The 13512-nt window shown below is 42.7% G+C and overlaps 1 protein-coding gene across 2 annotated transcripts in view; it reads right to left on the bottom strand.

Moving 5' to 3' along the window:
* Positions 1-6: 6 nt before the first annotated feature.
* The window catches only part of lig3 (ligase III, DNA, ATP-dependent), a 31153-nt gene continuing 17647 nt past the window's right edge, over positions 7-13512 (bottom strand). The window contains exons 13-21 of one of the 2 annotated variants that reach the window (XM_041236612.1): positions 13128-13205; positions 11110-11233; positions 8561-8703; positions 7819-7893; positions 6184-6330; positions 5126-5264; positions 3562-3668; positions 2795-2881; positions 7-1165 (exon numbers count right to left, since the gene is read on the bottom strand). In XM_041236612.1, coding sequence (XP_041092546.1) covers positions 932-1165; positions 2795-2881; positions 3562-3668; positions 5126-5264; positions 6184-6330; positions 7819-7893; positions 8561-8703; positions 11110-11233; positions 13128-13205 — 1134 coding nt within the window. In that variant the 3' untranslated portion in view covers positions 7-931. Of the gene's footprint in view, positions 1166-2787; positions 3669-5125; positions 5265-6183; positions 6331-7818; positions 7894-8560; positions 8704-11109; positions 11234-13127; positions 13206-13512 lie in introns of those variants that run through there. The other variant, XM_041236611.1, reaches the window with a different exon arrangement.

Below are 13512 nucleotides of genomic sequence, written 5' to 3' on the forward strand. Positions count from 1 at the left end.
AAGACCCTACTGGCCTTGGTAAGCTCAAGTGGAGCCCTGCAGGGCTGGCCGGACATGGTAGATTGCCAACATCCACTCTCAAGTGTCTGGGTGCAAAAAGGTGATTGGCTTGGGGAATTCGGAGGATTCATTACTTTCAGGTTCCTATTTCAGTCTGTCGCTCATTGATTGTAGCCCACTGCACCTCACCTCTCACCAGCATTGAAAAGGCTTGCAAACTGCAATTTCAAAAATTGAAGTAGGCATTTTATTTTAAAAAGCTGTTAACATGTAGTTCACAGAAGTTATTCCTGAAAAATACAATTCTTGGCCAGTACTGATGCTGTTTGAATACAGGTTAGTCTCCTCACCAAAGAGGGAGAGGATAGGAAGCCAGTGTTATATCTGTTCTGAGGGATAAAGACATGCAGGGATAGGGCTAATTAAAAAGTTACATTTAAAAGACACTTTGTTTGCCAACTTGTTCATTTTCTGTGTCATCATATTTAAAACTAAAACAAGCACCCCTGTGACCTCAATAAAGAGCTCAGAATCATGCCTAACCCCCGAATCCATCGAGCGTCTTTAACCTGTCCCCGGCAACACATTGCCCCTAGTGGATGCAATCTGTAACCTGCCCCTTAATTCCTCCAGGTGTTTTAAGGGGCAGGTTACAAGTTCTGAGAAGGTTGTTGTAGTCTAAACGGTATCATTGCATTTATTTCATTTTAGCACTTCAAAATGTTATTTTATTTTACTTCAGAAGTCGTAGATTTGGAAAAACCCTCTTTCTACAATAAATCTCTCCACGACAGAGTTCAAATAATAGCTGAGCAATATTCCTGTTTCATTATTACATTTCTTTGACAACAGTTCTTAAAGTTGCGATTCACTGCTCCGGGTCCCAGTTCTACACATATCCTGTACAGTATTGAGGGGGGAAGCTGCAGCCTCAGCAAGGTGGCACGACCCTGCGTCGTCTGATACACTCCCAGATCCAGTGCGTGGTGACGCGCTTCGCCTCCGACGCCTCCTCCAGCTCCCCCACAGTGTGTGTTGCCATGGCTACATCGTATTCAGGCACCAGGTCTCCATTGTAGGCGATAAAATAACGGCGAAGCTTTCCGAAATCCTGGACTGAGTCTGGAAGATACAGCTTTACCCCAGTGAATATATCAAGCAGAGTCTGCTGAAACAGAAAGAAGCACATCAGTAAATGTTTCCATCAATGGAACCAGAGAGCAATTTGAAATTATTTTATTAGTTTTATCAATGGGGGCTCTGTCAGCACCAGTTAGCATCTCTCCATACTAATGGTGTTACTGTATTTGTGTCCAGTATAAAGCCTGCAGAAAAAAAAAAAAAAAAAAAAATATATATATATATATATATATATATATAGGCTGAACATGAGGGCTGTAAATATATTATGAGGTTGTATAATGCACTGGTGAGACCGCACTTAGGGTACTGTGTCCAGTTCTGCTCATCACAGTACTGATTAGAGGAAAAACCTCAGAATGGAGTGTGGTAACCAGTGGTGTACCACAGGGATCAGTATTAGGTCCTCTGCTATTCCTAATCTATATTAATGATTTAGATTCTGGTATAGTAAGCAAACTTGTTAAATTTGCAGACGACACAAAAGTAGGAGGAGTGGCAAACACTGTTGCAGCAGCAAAGGTCATTCAAAATGATCTAGACAAGATTCAGAACTGGGCAGACACATGGCAAATGACATTTAATAGAGAAAAGTGTAAGGTACTGCACGCAGGAAATAAAAATGTACATTATAAATATCATATGGGAGATATTGAAATTGGAGAAGGAATCTATGAAAAAGACCTAGGAGTTTTTGTTGACTCAGAAATGTCTTCATCTAGACAATGTGGGGAAGCTATAAAAAAGGCTAACAAGATGCTCGGATACATTGTGAAAAGTGTTGAATTTAAATCAAGGGAAGTAATGTTAAAACTGTACAATGCACTAGTAAGACCTCATCTTGAATATTGTGTTCAGTTCTGGTCACCTCGCTATAAAAAAGATATTGCTGCTCTAGAAAGAGTGCAAAGAAGAGCGACCAGAATTATTCCGGGCTTAAAAGGAATGTCATATGCAGACAGGCTAAAAGAATTGAATCTGTTCAGTCTTGAACAAAGAAGACTATGTGACGACCTAATTCAAGCATTCAAAATTCTAAAAGGTATTGACAGTGTCGACCCAAGGGACTTTTTCAGCCTGAAAAAAGAAACAAGGACCAGGGGTCACAAATGGAGATTAGACAAAGGGGCACTCAGAACAGAAAATAGGAGGCACTTTTTTACACAGAGAATTGTGAGGGTCTGGAATCAACTCCCCAGTAATGTTGTTGAAGCTGACACCCTGGGATCCTTCAAGAAGCTGCTTGATGAGATTCTGGGATCAATAAGATACTAACAACCAAACGAGCAAGATGGGCAGAATGGCCTCCTCTCGTTTGTAAACTTTCTTATGTTCTTAAACAAAGAGACATCGTGGCCCTGGAGAGAGTCCAATGAAGAGCAACCAGACTAACACCAAAGGAACAAGATACGAAGACAGTTTGAAGGAACTGATTTAGCCAAAAACAAAGAAGAATTAGGCTGGGGCTGGGAGGCGGGGGTATCCTTTAAGACCAGGCTTGCAGTTTTGAGATCACTCAGATACAAGGGAGCGGATGAACACAGACGGGCCGCATGTCTACCTCTTGTTCGGAAACATTCTTATGTTCTTGTGAGATTAGATAGTAGCTGTACTGGTTTCCTGGTGCAGATGAAAAGCATCAAGCAGCACTTACCTTCTCCTGAGCGGGTGCGATGGGCTGAGACGACTCGGCTTTCACTTTGCTTTGCCCATTGCTTTGCAACGTTTCTGATTTTTTCAACTGAAAAATATCAAGAAAACCCTTATTCAACAATTATATAAATTACATAGAAAATCATAAAGCCAGATTACAGAATGTTATTAATAAAAATTCTAAAGATAACACAAGTAGGATAACATGCTTCCCAGGACTAGTTTCCAGTGTGTCTTTGCATTCCAGTCCAGTGGCGTGCTGCTGAAATTCAGCACAGAGCTGCCTGTCGGTAGTTCAAAACTATGCTGCCACTGATACGTGTTCTAGAACAACTTTAAAATGTCTGAAATCATTTCAGATTTTTATTGTTAATTTGATTTGGATCCCTGATTTGGCAGAAGACGTGGCTGTGTTTGTGGCTGGTTGGGCAGGAGAAGTGGCTGTGTTTGTGGCTGGTTGGGCAGGAGAAGTGGCTGTGTTTGTGGCAGGTTGGGCAGGAGAAGTGGCTGTGTTTGTGGCTGGTTGGGCAGGAGAAGTGGCTGTGTTTGTGGCTGGTTGGGCAGGAGAAGTGGCTGTGTTTGTGGCTGGTTGGGCAGGAGAAGTGGCTGTGTTTGTGGCTGGTTGGGCAGGAGAAGTGGCTGTGTTTGTGGCTGGTTGGGCAGGAGAAGTGGCTGTGTTTGTGGCTGGTTGGGCAGGAGAAGTGGCTGTGTTTGTGGCTGGTTGGGCAGGAGAAGTGGCTGTGTTTGTGGCTGGTTGGGCAGGCCTACCTTCTTTGTGTGCTTTTCTTCTACAGGCTGTTTCCTCTTGACAGCTTTCCCAGGTGAAGGGTTCTCAGTCTTAACAGGAGGGGGCGCTCTCGTGGCGCTGTTGCTGCCTGGAGAATTACATAGTAAAATAGGATGCTAACAGAATGTACTGTTCAAGTATAAAAGCAAATGAAATACATTTGGTGTTTTGCTATACTGCATCCACCACTTAACCATCCAGTGTTTTTGCGGGCAGCCATTTATTTCGGACAAATAGCGTTTGCCATTCCCACTGATTTCAATAACAAAGGCACTGTTTATACCATGTTAAGCGCATGTATGTTTCAGGCAAACTCAGCTGTTTGGATCTCGTTATGTACCATTCACATATATTTAAATAGCAAACACACTGCTTATACTGTAGTAACTGATCTTATTAATCCATCAATCAGCTGTTTGCACCTTGTTATGGAGCTATTTCCCCTGTACTGTACTTTGACTATTTAATCCATGTACGCAGTGTTGGGTTTACAGTTTGAAAAACAGCACTGACTGAATCAGCATGAAAATTCAGTGTGTAAATAAAATGTCTCTGTTAGATGCTGTGTGCTTGCTACTGTCAGTCAGCAAACAATGCAACACTGCTTCAAAAAAACTAGGTTTTCTGTAGTTGAGGAGGAGAGTGCTGACAAAAATACAACAAAACAAACTCTGACAACACCAGAGGGGATGTCAGAGGAAGAATCCTCAGCTGTGTCACCTTGGCGACCAGGACGCTCTGCCTGAAACAGACACCAATGACGGAAGCATGCGTGTTTTTAACGCTGTGGAGCAGCATCCTGATATAAAGCTGAATTGGGATTTTTTTTAAAACACTGACACAGTTTGCCATCCCATACTTGCAAAAACAGACCATCCAGATCACAGAGTATCACAGAGTTCTTGGCTGGAAACAATCTGCAGTAATGTAGCCTGCCTGTTCTGTACATTTCTGCACTGGCATTACTTTTCTGCACTTTTATACGTTCATAGGTTTTAATATATATATATATTTTTATTAGTGTAATGAGTGTAAATAGTGTAAAAGACACTTGTTTGCTCTGATTACTGTACTGATCACTGTGGGGCATTTTCAATGTCACATTATTGTGTGTGTTTATACTGTCCATTGCTTACTGTGGAAGAATCACAGATGTGCCCGTTCTAAGCAGTGGTAACTGTACATGTTATATTAACCAATGTATTCTCACTACTGTTTATAATTACTTTGTATATAATTGTCTGCTTCAGTCATAACATTTTGGTGACTTTATAAAACAAGTTTAAAAGCACCATTCAATAAATCTCTCAAATGTGCCTCTATAAAAATATGCCCCCTACTGGATATAAAAATACATCAAAGAACAAATGTGTTATTTCTTGCATCCACTGGGGGCAGAGTGTTGCAGGGGACTGGTTATTTGTTAGCAAAGGTATACCAGATGCACTTAAAAGTTGAAATGGAAAGAATAAAGCTGGACAGTCTTCAAAAAAAAAAACAAAGTGAACTTTTTCAAGCTTCTGCATTGCGTTTGGTTTGACTTACTTGCAGCGGTGAGCTTGCTGGAGCTGGCAGTGGAGGTGGAGGGAGGGGTGCTGCCCGCACTCTCCCCCCCTGAGGAGCTCTTCGAAGGGCCCGCGGTCACCTCGAAATCAGACGTCTCCTTTGATAAGCGGAACAACTCCTAGAGGTGAGAGTGCAGTGAGAGTGAGCACAAGAAGCAGCACCGACAGGAACCCTCTGACTGCAAGCATCGATGGGAAACGCTTGGCTAGAAAAGTGACAGTCCACTAACTGCACCATTCAACTTCAAAGCAGAGCAGCATTAAATACATACAAATACACAGCACAAACAGCAACATGTTATAAAACAGTATGTTACACATATATATATATATATATATATATATATATATATATATATATATATATATATATATATATATATATATATATATTAGTCAATTCAAGAATGACACCCACTTAACACATGCCAATTTAAACAATTCATTCCAATTCTTACAGGCAAAATCTTGGTACGTAACGAAGAAGTTAAAGTAAAATGAATGAATTGTGTAAATTGCTGTTTTTATATTTGTTTTTTTATATTTAATTAAACAGATCACAAGCAGTGCTTATGATTAAAATCACTGTCACTGCAGACAGGAAGACAGAAGGCAGTTTAGCCACTGTGGTGCCATCCTTTTTGTTGGTGTATCTTGGGGTTACAATATTTCTGTGGATTACGTACACTGACAGGGCACACTGGGTTAAGGACTTTGTTGTAATTTAGTTTCACTGATAAGCTTAAGGGTCTTGCAGGGAAGCCTGAGCCTGCTATTCTATAAAGCATCTGCAGGGACAGGAGTTTTGGCCAATTCCAAACACATTTACAAACTGCTCTTAAATTCAAATCACACACATCAAGTCAAGTCCACACTCGAAAACTAGATATATATTGAATCCAAACCATTCCAACATTTGAAGACATTGAAAAAAAGACATTTGTCATCGAACTGAAGTTTCTTTCAGTATTTCTAAATTCAGCACTAATGAGTGCTACAGCAGTCAGTTTCTTAGTGTTTTGTTTACTGTCCTGTTACCTTGAGCTGCGGCAGGTTGGTTGCGCTCTGCCAGTCCTTGTCGTCACGGATACGGGTGCATCGTGGGAAGCGGATGGAGATGCCGTCAGCGGTGTGAGCTTCTGCCTTGGAGAACTCGGCGCCAGTGATCTCCCACACCGCAGCTTTCTGTCCAGGGGCGGGGGAGAAGAGAGGGTTACTTGTTTAAAGGTCAGCTGCAATTTAATATTTTGCTAATTAACGCTCTAAGGCTCCTGGATTTCTGTCAGCATGTTGCTAGGCATATTTCAGCTTTTTTCAGGTTTTTTCCTCCATAAATTAACCAACAGGTGTGGCAAATTCAAACAGAAGCAACACAATCAACACAATCTAGGGCTGCAATAAAAAAGTAAAACACTAAAAGAGCAGCATTCAGATACTGAAAACACAAATACTTAATAGCACTGAATTAAGAAATACTAAACAACTCAAATTCAACGACGTGTTGACTTTTTTTTTTTTGTTTTGTATTTTACCATACTGTGTAAGTTTACATTGCTAAAGGAAAGCAACTCTTGTAATGGATAGGATGTTTGAAGTCAGTTGGACTCCTTGTGTTTTGAAAGTAAATTCACGACTTGTCATCACTGAAACGTGGTCTTTAAGGAATGAGAGGTCTTAAAACCACATAACAAAATGCCACCACTTAACATAGTAAATCACACCAATGGTTTGTTTTTTAGCATTGTACATTTCAGACGTACATTCAGAATGCCTCTCTCAACATTTACAGTTTCATTAGAAAAGAAAGCAAGTCATGACAAAACTAACCTGCATATTATGTTTAAAATGTTTACTGATTTTTTAATTTTTTTTTTTATTATCATAATAAACTAAACCAGGCATTACCCTGGTAGTGGACCCTGTCTGTGCCGTAGCTCTTACTTTTCACACTCAGCTATCAGAAGGTGAGGTCCTTTAATCAGGGAAGTATAGTTGCTGAAGTATGGCATACATACTTTTGTTTTTTAGAAAATACAATTTAAAAAATGTTCAATTATTTCACTCCCAATTTTTGCTCCAATTTAGAATGCCCAATTAGTTTTTTTCCCGCACCACAAAAATTCCTCACACAGCTCAGGGGAACTGAAGGTTCAGCGGGCGTCCTCTGATCCCACGACCGAGCCAGCTTGCTCTTCTACACCCAGGAACTCCAGAGTGGATGTCAGCCAGTTAACTCTGGAGGATAAAGGCCAGCCCTGCAGGTGTCCGCCTGAGCTCCCAAGACGCAAACCTGCACTCCCTCGACTATGACAAGCTGCACACCACACAGGCACGCTTTTACCAGGGGACACACCCTGCGCACCACACAGGCACGCTTTTACCAGGGGACACACCCTGCGCACCACACAGGCACGCTTTTACCAGGGGACACACCCTGCACACCACACAGGCACGCTTTTACCAGGGGACACACCCTGCGCACCACACAGGCACGCTTTTACCAGGGGACACACCCTGCGCACCACACAGGCACGCTTTTACCAGGGGACACACCCTGCGCACCACACAGGCACGCTTTTACCAGGGGACACACCCTGCGCACCACACAGGCACGCTTTTACCAGGGGACACTGGAGGACACTCAGGGACGCCCCTCCCCCATTGAAGACTTACCTTGGGATCACGAACTACAAAATCTGGATAGTAGTTTTTGTTGATTTTTAACCAGCCGGGGATTTTGCTTGGTTCCTGTAATTTCAAAAGGACGCACTTTAATAAAAAGCAGCAAGAAAAGCTCAAGTAGACATTTCAATCCAATGCGTTCGCATTTCTTGTATTGGTACAATATTTTGAATGGTGATATCAAATGTTGCTTGCTGCTTAAAACATAATTAAACTTATTAAATTAATTTTAGGTCTCAAGAAGTCCATCTTTAGTGATAATTTGATCTAACACTGTACAATGCTGCCCATCAATTTATCGTGAAGCATACCATGCTCTACTCAATTGATCTAAGTGGTGGTACATTTAAATATTGTCGTTTAAATCATTAAAAAGGGACTTTGTCTTTTCAGAGTATTTTTAGAGGTAAATTAATGGAATAAAACATATAAATTACTCAAAACAAACATTCCTTCGTTTGCCCACAATTATTGAGTGCCAATCAACAGCAACCTGACTGTGATTTAATATAGAACCTGTTGTGATCAAACTAAAACCATTATAAGCGATTATTTGTCTTACCTTTCTTTTATACTTATAAGATAATTCGGATTTCACTGCAGCGAATTGTGGTATTGCAGTCCTTGGCAAAATGCAATCTCGGATTAAATTGTTCTTAATCTCAGACTAATCTCGGATTAAGCTTCTTAATGGGAATTGCTCGGAAAACACAACCCTGATGTTTGTGTGTACCTTGCTGATCTTCACCATGTCCAGCTCGCTCTGCAGTCGTGCGAGTGTGGCATCGTCGTGCCCGCCCGCACACTTGGTCACCGTGCACCACTGTCGGGATGCAGGGTCATAGCAGCCCATCAAGAAAACTGACATCATCCCGCCTGAAACACAGAGGAACAAAAACACTTACAAAATGAAACCCAATCCAGCACCCAGATATTTCAATTCCATTTCAGAAACAATTTCCAATTCCAGTCCCCTTTTAACCCTTTGACGTCTCTAGTCGTTTTCTCTCCGGAAAAAGCAGAGAAAACCTTTCAATGGCAGAGTGAGACCAATAGGAGCTGAATGAAGCCAAAAAAAAGGCTGTATCTGAGCAATAGAGGTAGCAGCTGCACCACAGAGATAACACGGATACAAACAAAGGAGGTAGCTGCTTCTGCATCCAGCGCTCAAAGAATATCAGAGACATTTGCAGAGCTTTTTGAGATGTTACAGTATTAAAATAATGACTTGGATCGCATTACTGAGGAGTTTGGTGATAAAACGAGTGATCAGGAGAGGTATGTTAAAAATACAGCAAACAAGGGGTAGGGCTTGGCTGTAGATGCAGTACTGTGTGTCCTTTTGCAATTCAGTGCCATTTAAACCTGTTTTACTCTGAAAAAAAAAAAATTAAACAGCGCGTGTAAAATAAACAGCGCGTGTGAAAATAAATTGGACCGACGTGCCTGACAAGCGCTGAATAAATGGACAGCTAAGGGTTAATGAATTCCAACACATCATTGATCAAAATTGTATTCTGTTCAAATTAGCATCTTATGGTGGCAACAAATTACTTAAATTGAAGTCACTGTTAGTCAATTAAAATCAGATTCAATTGAACGCAGTTGAACAATCACAATATTTACTATGTCTCTAAAATAATTCAATTCCTTCGAAGGAACTGGAATGGCAAATTGATTTTAAAAAGGAATTGGAAATGTAATTGTATTTGAAAAACAGGAACCCAACATGATCAGTCCACCACCCCACTATGACTAGTCCTCCTCCACCACAACCAGCTCACCCCCACCATGACCAGAAAACCTCCACCACGACCAGCCCTCCTCCACCACAACCAGAACATCTTCACCACGACCAGCCCTCCTCCACCACGACCAGCTCACCCCCACCATGACTAGCCCTCCTCCACCACAACCAGCCCTCCTCCACCACAACCAACCCTCCTCCACCACAACCAGCTCACCCCCACCATGACTAGCCCTCCTCCACCACGACCAGCTCACAACCCACCATGAATAGAACAACTGCACCACGACCAACCCTCTTCCACCATGACCAGAACACCCCCACCACGACCAGCCCTCCTCCACCACAACCAGCTCACCCCCACTATGACTAGTCCTCCTCCACCACAACCAGAACTCCTTCACCATGACTAGCCCTCCTCCACCACGACCAGCTCACCCCCAAAATGACCAGAACACCTGCACCACGACCATCCCTCCTCCACCATGACCAGAACACCTTCACCACGACCATAACCTCCTCCACCACAACTAGCTCGCCGCCACCATGACCAGAACACCTTCATCACGACCAGCCCTCCTCCACCACAACCAGCTCACCCCCACCATGACTAGCCCTCCTCCACCACGACCAGCTCACCACCTACCATGACCAGAACACTTTCACCACAACCAGCCCTCCTCCACCACAACCAGCTCACAACCCACCATGAATAGAACACCTGCACCACGACCAACCTTCCTCCACCATGACCAGCTCACAACCTACCATGACCAGAACACCTGCACCACGACCAACCCTCCTCCACCATGACCAGAACACCCCCACCATGACTAGCCCTCCTCTACCACAACCAGCTCATCCCCACCACGACCAGCACTCCTCCACCACAACCAGCCCTCTTCCATCACGACCAGCTCACCTCCACCACGACCAGCTCACCCCCATCATGACCAGAACTCCTCCACAACAACCAGCCCTCCTCCACAACAACCAGCTCACCCCCATCATGACCAGAACACCTCCACCACGACCAGCACTCCTCCACCACGACCAGCTCACCCCCATCATGACCAGAACTCCTCCACAACAACCAGCCCTCCTCCACAACAACCAGCCCTCCTCCACCACAACCAGCTCACCCCCATCATGACCAGAACACCTCCCACCATGACTAGCCCTCCTCCACCACCACGACCAGAACACCTCCACCACAACCAGCCCTCCTCCACCACAACCAGCTCACAACCCACCATGACTAGAACACCTGCACCACGACCAACCCTCCTCCACCATGACCAGAACACCTCCACCACAACCAGCTCACAACCCACCATGACTAGAACACCTGCACAATGACCAGCACTTCTCCAGAACCAGCCCTCCTCCACCACAATCAGCTCACCCCCACCATGACCAGAACACCTTCACCACGACCAACCCTCCTCCACCATGACCAGCCCACCTCCACCACGACCAGCCCACCTCCAAAGCGTGTGAAGCTGCCTCCCCAGTCCCGCCCAGTTTCCACTCACCCTTGGAGCCAGTCCCATAGAAGGCCCCCAATACCACCAGGTCAGCAGTATCTGCCATGGCTCCTTCATTCAAGTAGTCCTTCTTCACCTTCAGCCAGTGCCTCTTCCCAGGTTCATAGAGACCCTGCAACAAACCACATGTTAAATATAGAAAACAATAAAGCTGCTGTTCTTGCAGTAGATCCATCGTGCCGACAGGAACACGAGGGTTTCGCGTTTGTTTTTACCATGGGAAATTTGAACAGTAATTGTGTAGTTTCCCATGCTTTTCCCCGTGGTTATACTATTAGCTAGCATCTCTTGGCTTTATCATGATTACACTGATATGCTTTTACTATGGGAAACTATTATAAGGCAATTGTGATTAGAAAATGAATCTGTACTATATATCAGTAATAAAATCTCTGAGTATGGGTACTACTACTACTACTACTATACTACTAATGTTTAAAACCCCATCAAATTACACTTGTCAGTGAAGTACAATGCGTGTTGCATGTGTGTTGTTTCACATGCATTTTTTCCACTGGTTTCCTCTGCGTGACATCTTTTTGATAGTCACTTCAGTGTTTGTTCAAACTTTGTATATAGCTCCCATGGTTATACTGTGCATTTACCAGCGTTTACCTTTGTCATGACTATTAATACACTTTCCCATAACTCGTTACTCTTTACAATGCTTACCTACACTTTACCATGCCTTCACTATGTTTTATTACACTTTGCTATTATTTTACTGTGGTAAGCGTTTATAAGGGCAAGTACAGTTGGTACACCAAAGTGTAACCATTAACCTGGTCCCCCTGCAACACTAATAGTACCTCAACAAATGGCACCGTGTTGCAGGGGAACAGGCCGATGCTTACACTCTGGTGTACCACATGTACGTAGAGATTAGACAGGATTCTGAGAGCTCTATAGAGGCCACAGGGGTGCTTTAAACTTCTGAGTTTAAAAAAAACAAAAAACAAAACTAGGATTTGATGACTGAAAATTTCCATAAAAAATAAGAATATGTAAGTTAACTCCGATATTTCAGACTCTTGACTTGTATTGTGGATGTATTAAGCAGGGTTTCAACCTTTTGAAAAACTGTACCCCTTGTGTCTGAAAGTTTCAGCTCAAGTTCCCTTTATAATATTCGTTCAACTGAATGGTACCACAGCTGCAATAAAAGGCAGAATAATCTGATTAAGAAATTGAATTTCCCCCGTTTATTAATATATAATTTATAGCAGGTCAGGGAATGACAAACTGCTGATTTAGAACAGAACACCAAACAGTAATTCTTTAAGCTTTTAATTACAAGTCTGTGATGCACAGAATTGTGAATCTATTTGGAAACACAAGTATTTGCTTTCTATTCTGCAGTTATTATAAATAATCCAGAATAGCCTGCATGTAAATGTTTATCACGTTACCATTTACTTCCCATCTCAGCAGAATTATATTTTCCATTTAAAATGTTTACAACATGAAAAACATTAACCTCAAGATAAAACTATCATTACTAACAATGATAAACTTTTTATTAAAGCCAAAATAAAAATGATCTAAATGGATTCGGTATAATTTCTGTTGCTTGGCACGCTTCCTGAAGACTCTTGTGCTTTGTTCCTTAGTTTTTCTTTTGCAAGTAAGAGATGTATCCATTTTTGACAAACGATACACAGGATGATCTGGATGTTCTCTATCAAACACTGAACACCACTCAACCAGCCCCTATTGCTGTTACACCTGAGTGATATCAGACTGGAAACCCGCTCAATTGAAATCATGCATGCGTACAGGTGAATAATCATTCTGAAACTACAGTCTGATTGTAAACTTTGAACTGCTAAAGAAATGTAATATTTCTGTAGTGGTTGAGATAATATATAATACAGTTAATTCAACCTCATTATTTTCTTTTACTTTCATTTTTGCAGTTGTCCTGCATACCTCGTGACCCTTAGAAGTATCCCAGAGGTACGCGTGCCCCGGTTGAAAACGCTGGTATTGCAGCATTGGTCTCTCACCTTGACATCCTTCAGCACCAGCCCCTCCAAGCCTTCTCGGATCACTCGTGTGATCATGTCAGCAAGATCAGCGGCCCTCTGAAACAGAGTGACAGCCGTCAACACTATCACTTCATAATCACTCAATTACCTTCCCTGTGACACCCTCTCCTGCTGAGGTGGGTTGTTCTGGTATACAATCTACCATGTCCTGGATTCATGAATAAATTGATTCTGGGGGGGTATAAAATAAACACCATATAGTTTAATTGGGAAGGGAACATTACCTTCGGCCATAGTGTGTGTATGTATCTGTCAGACTGTGTCGATGTGTATGTGTCTGTCTGTCTGTCTGTCTGTCTGTCAGCCAGTCGGTGTGTGTTTACTATTTACCATGGCAGTAAAA

This window comes from Polyodon spathula, chromosome 41, assembly GCF_017654505.1.
Source record: "Polyodon spathula isolate WHYD16114869_AA chromosome 41, ASM1765450v1, whole genome shotgun sequence".
NCBI classification, from domain to species: domain Eukaryota; kingdom Metazoa; phylum Chordata; class Actinopteri; order Acipenseriformes; family Polyodontidae; genus Polyodon; species Polyodon spathula.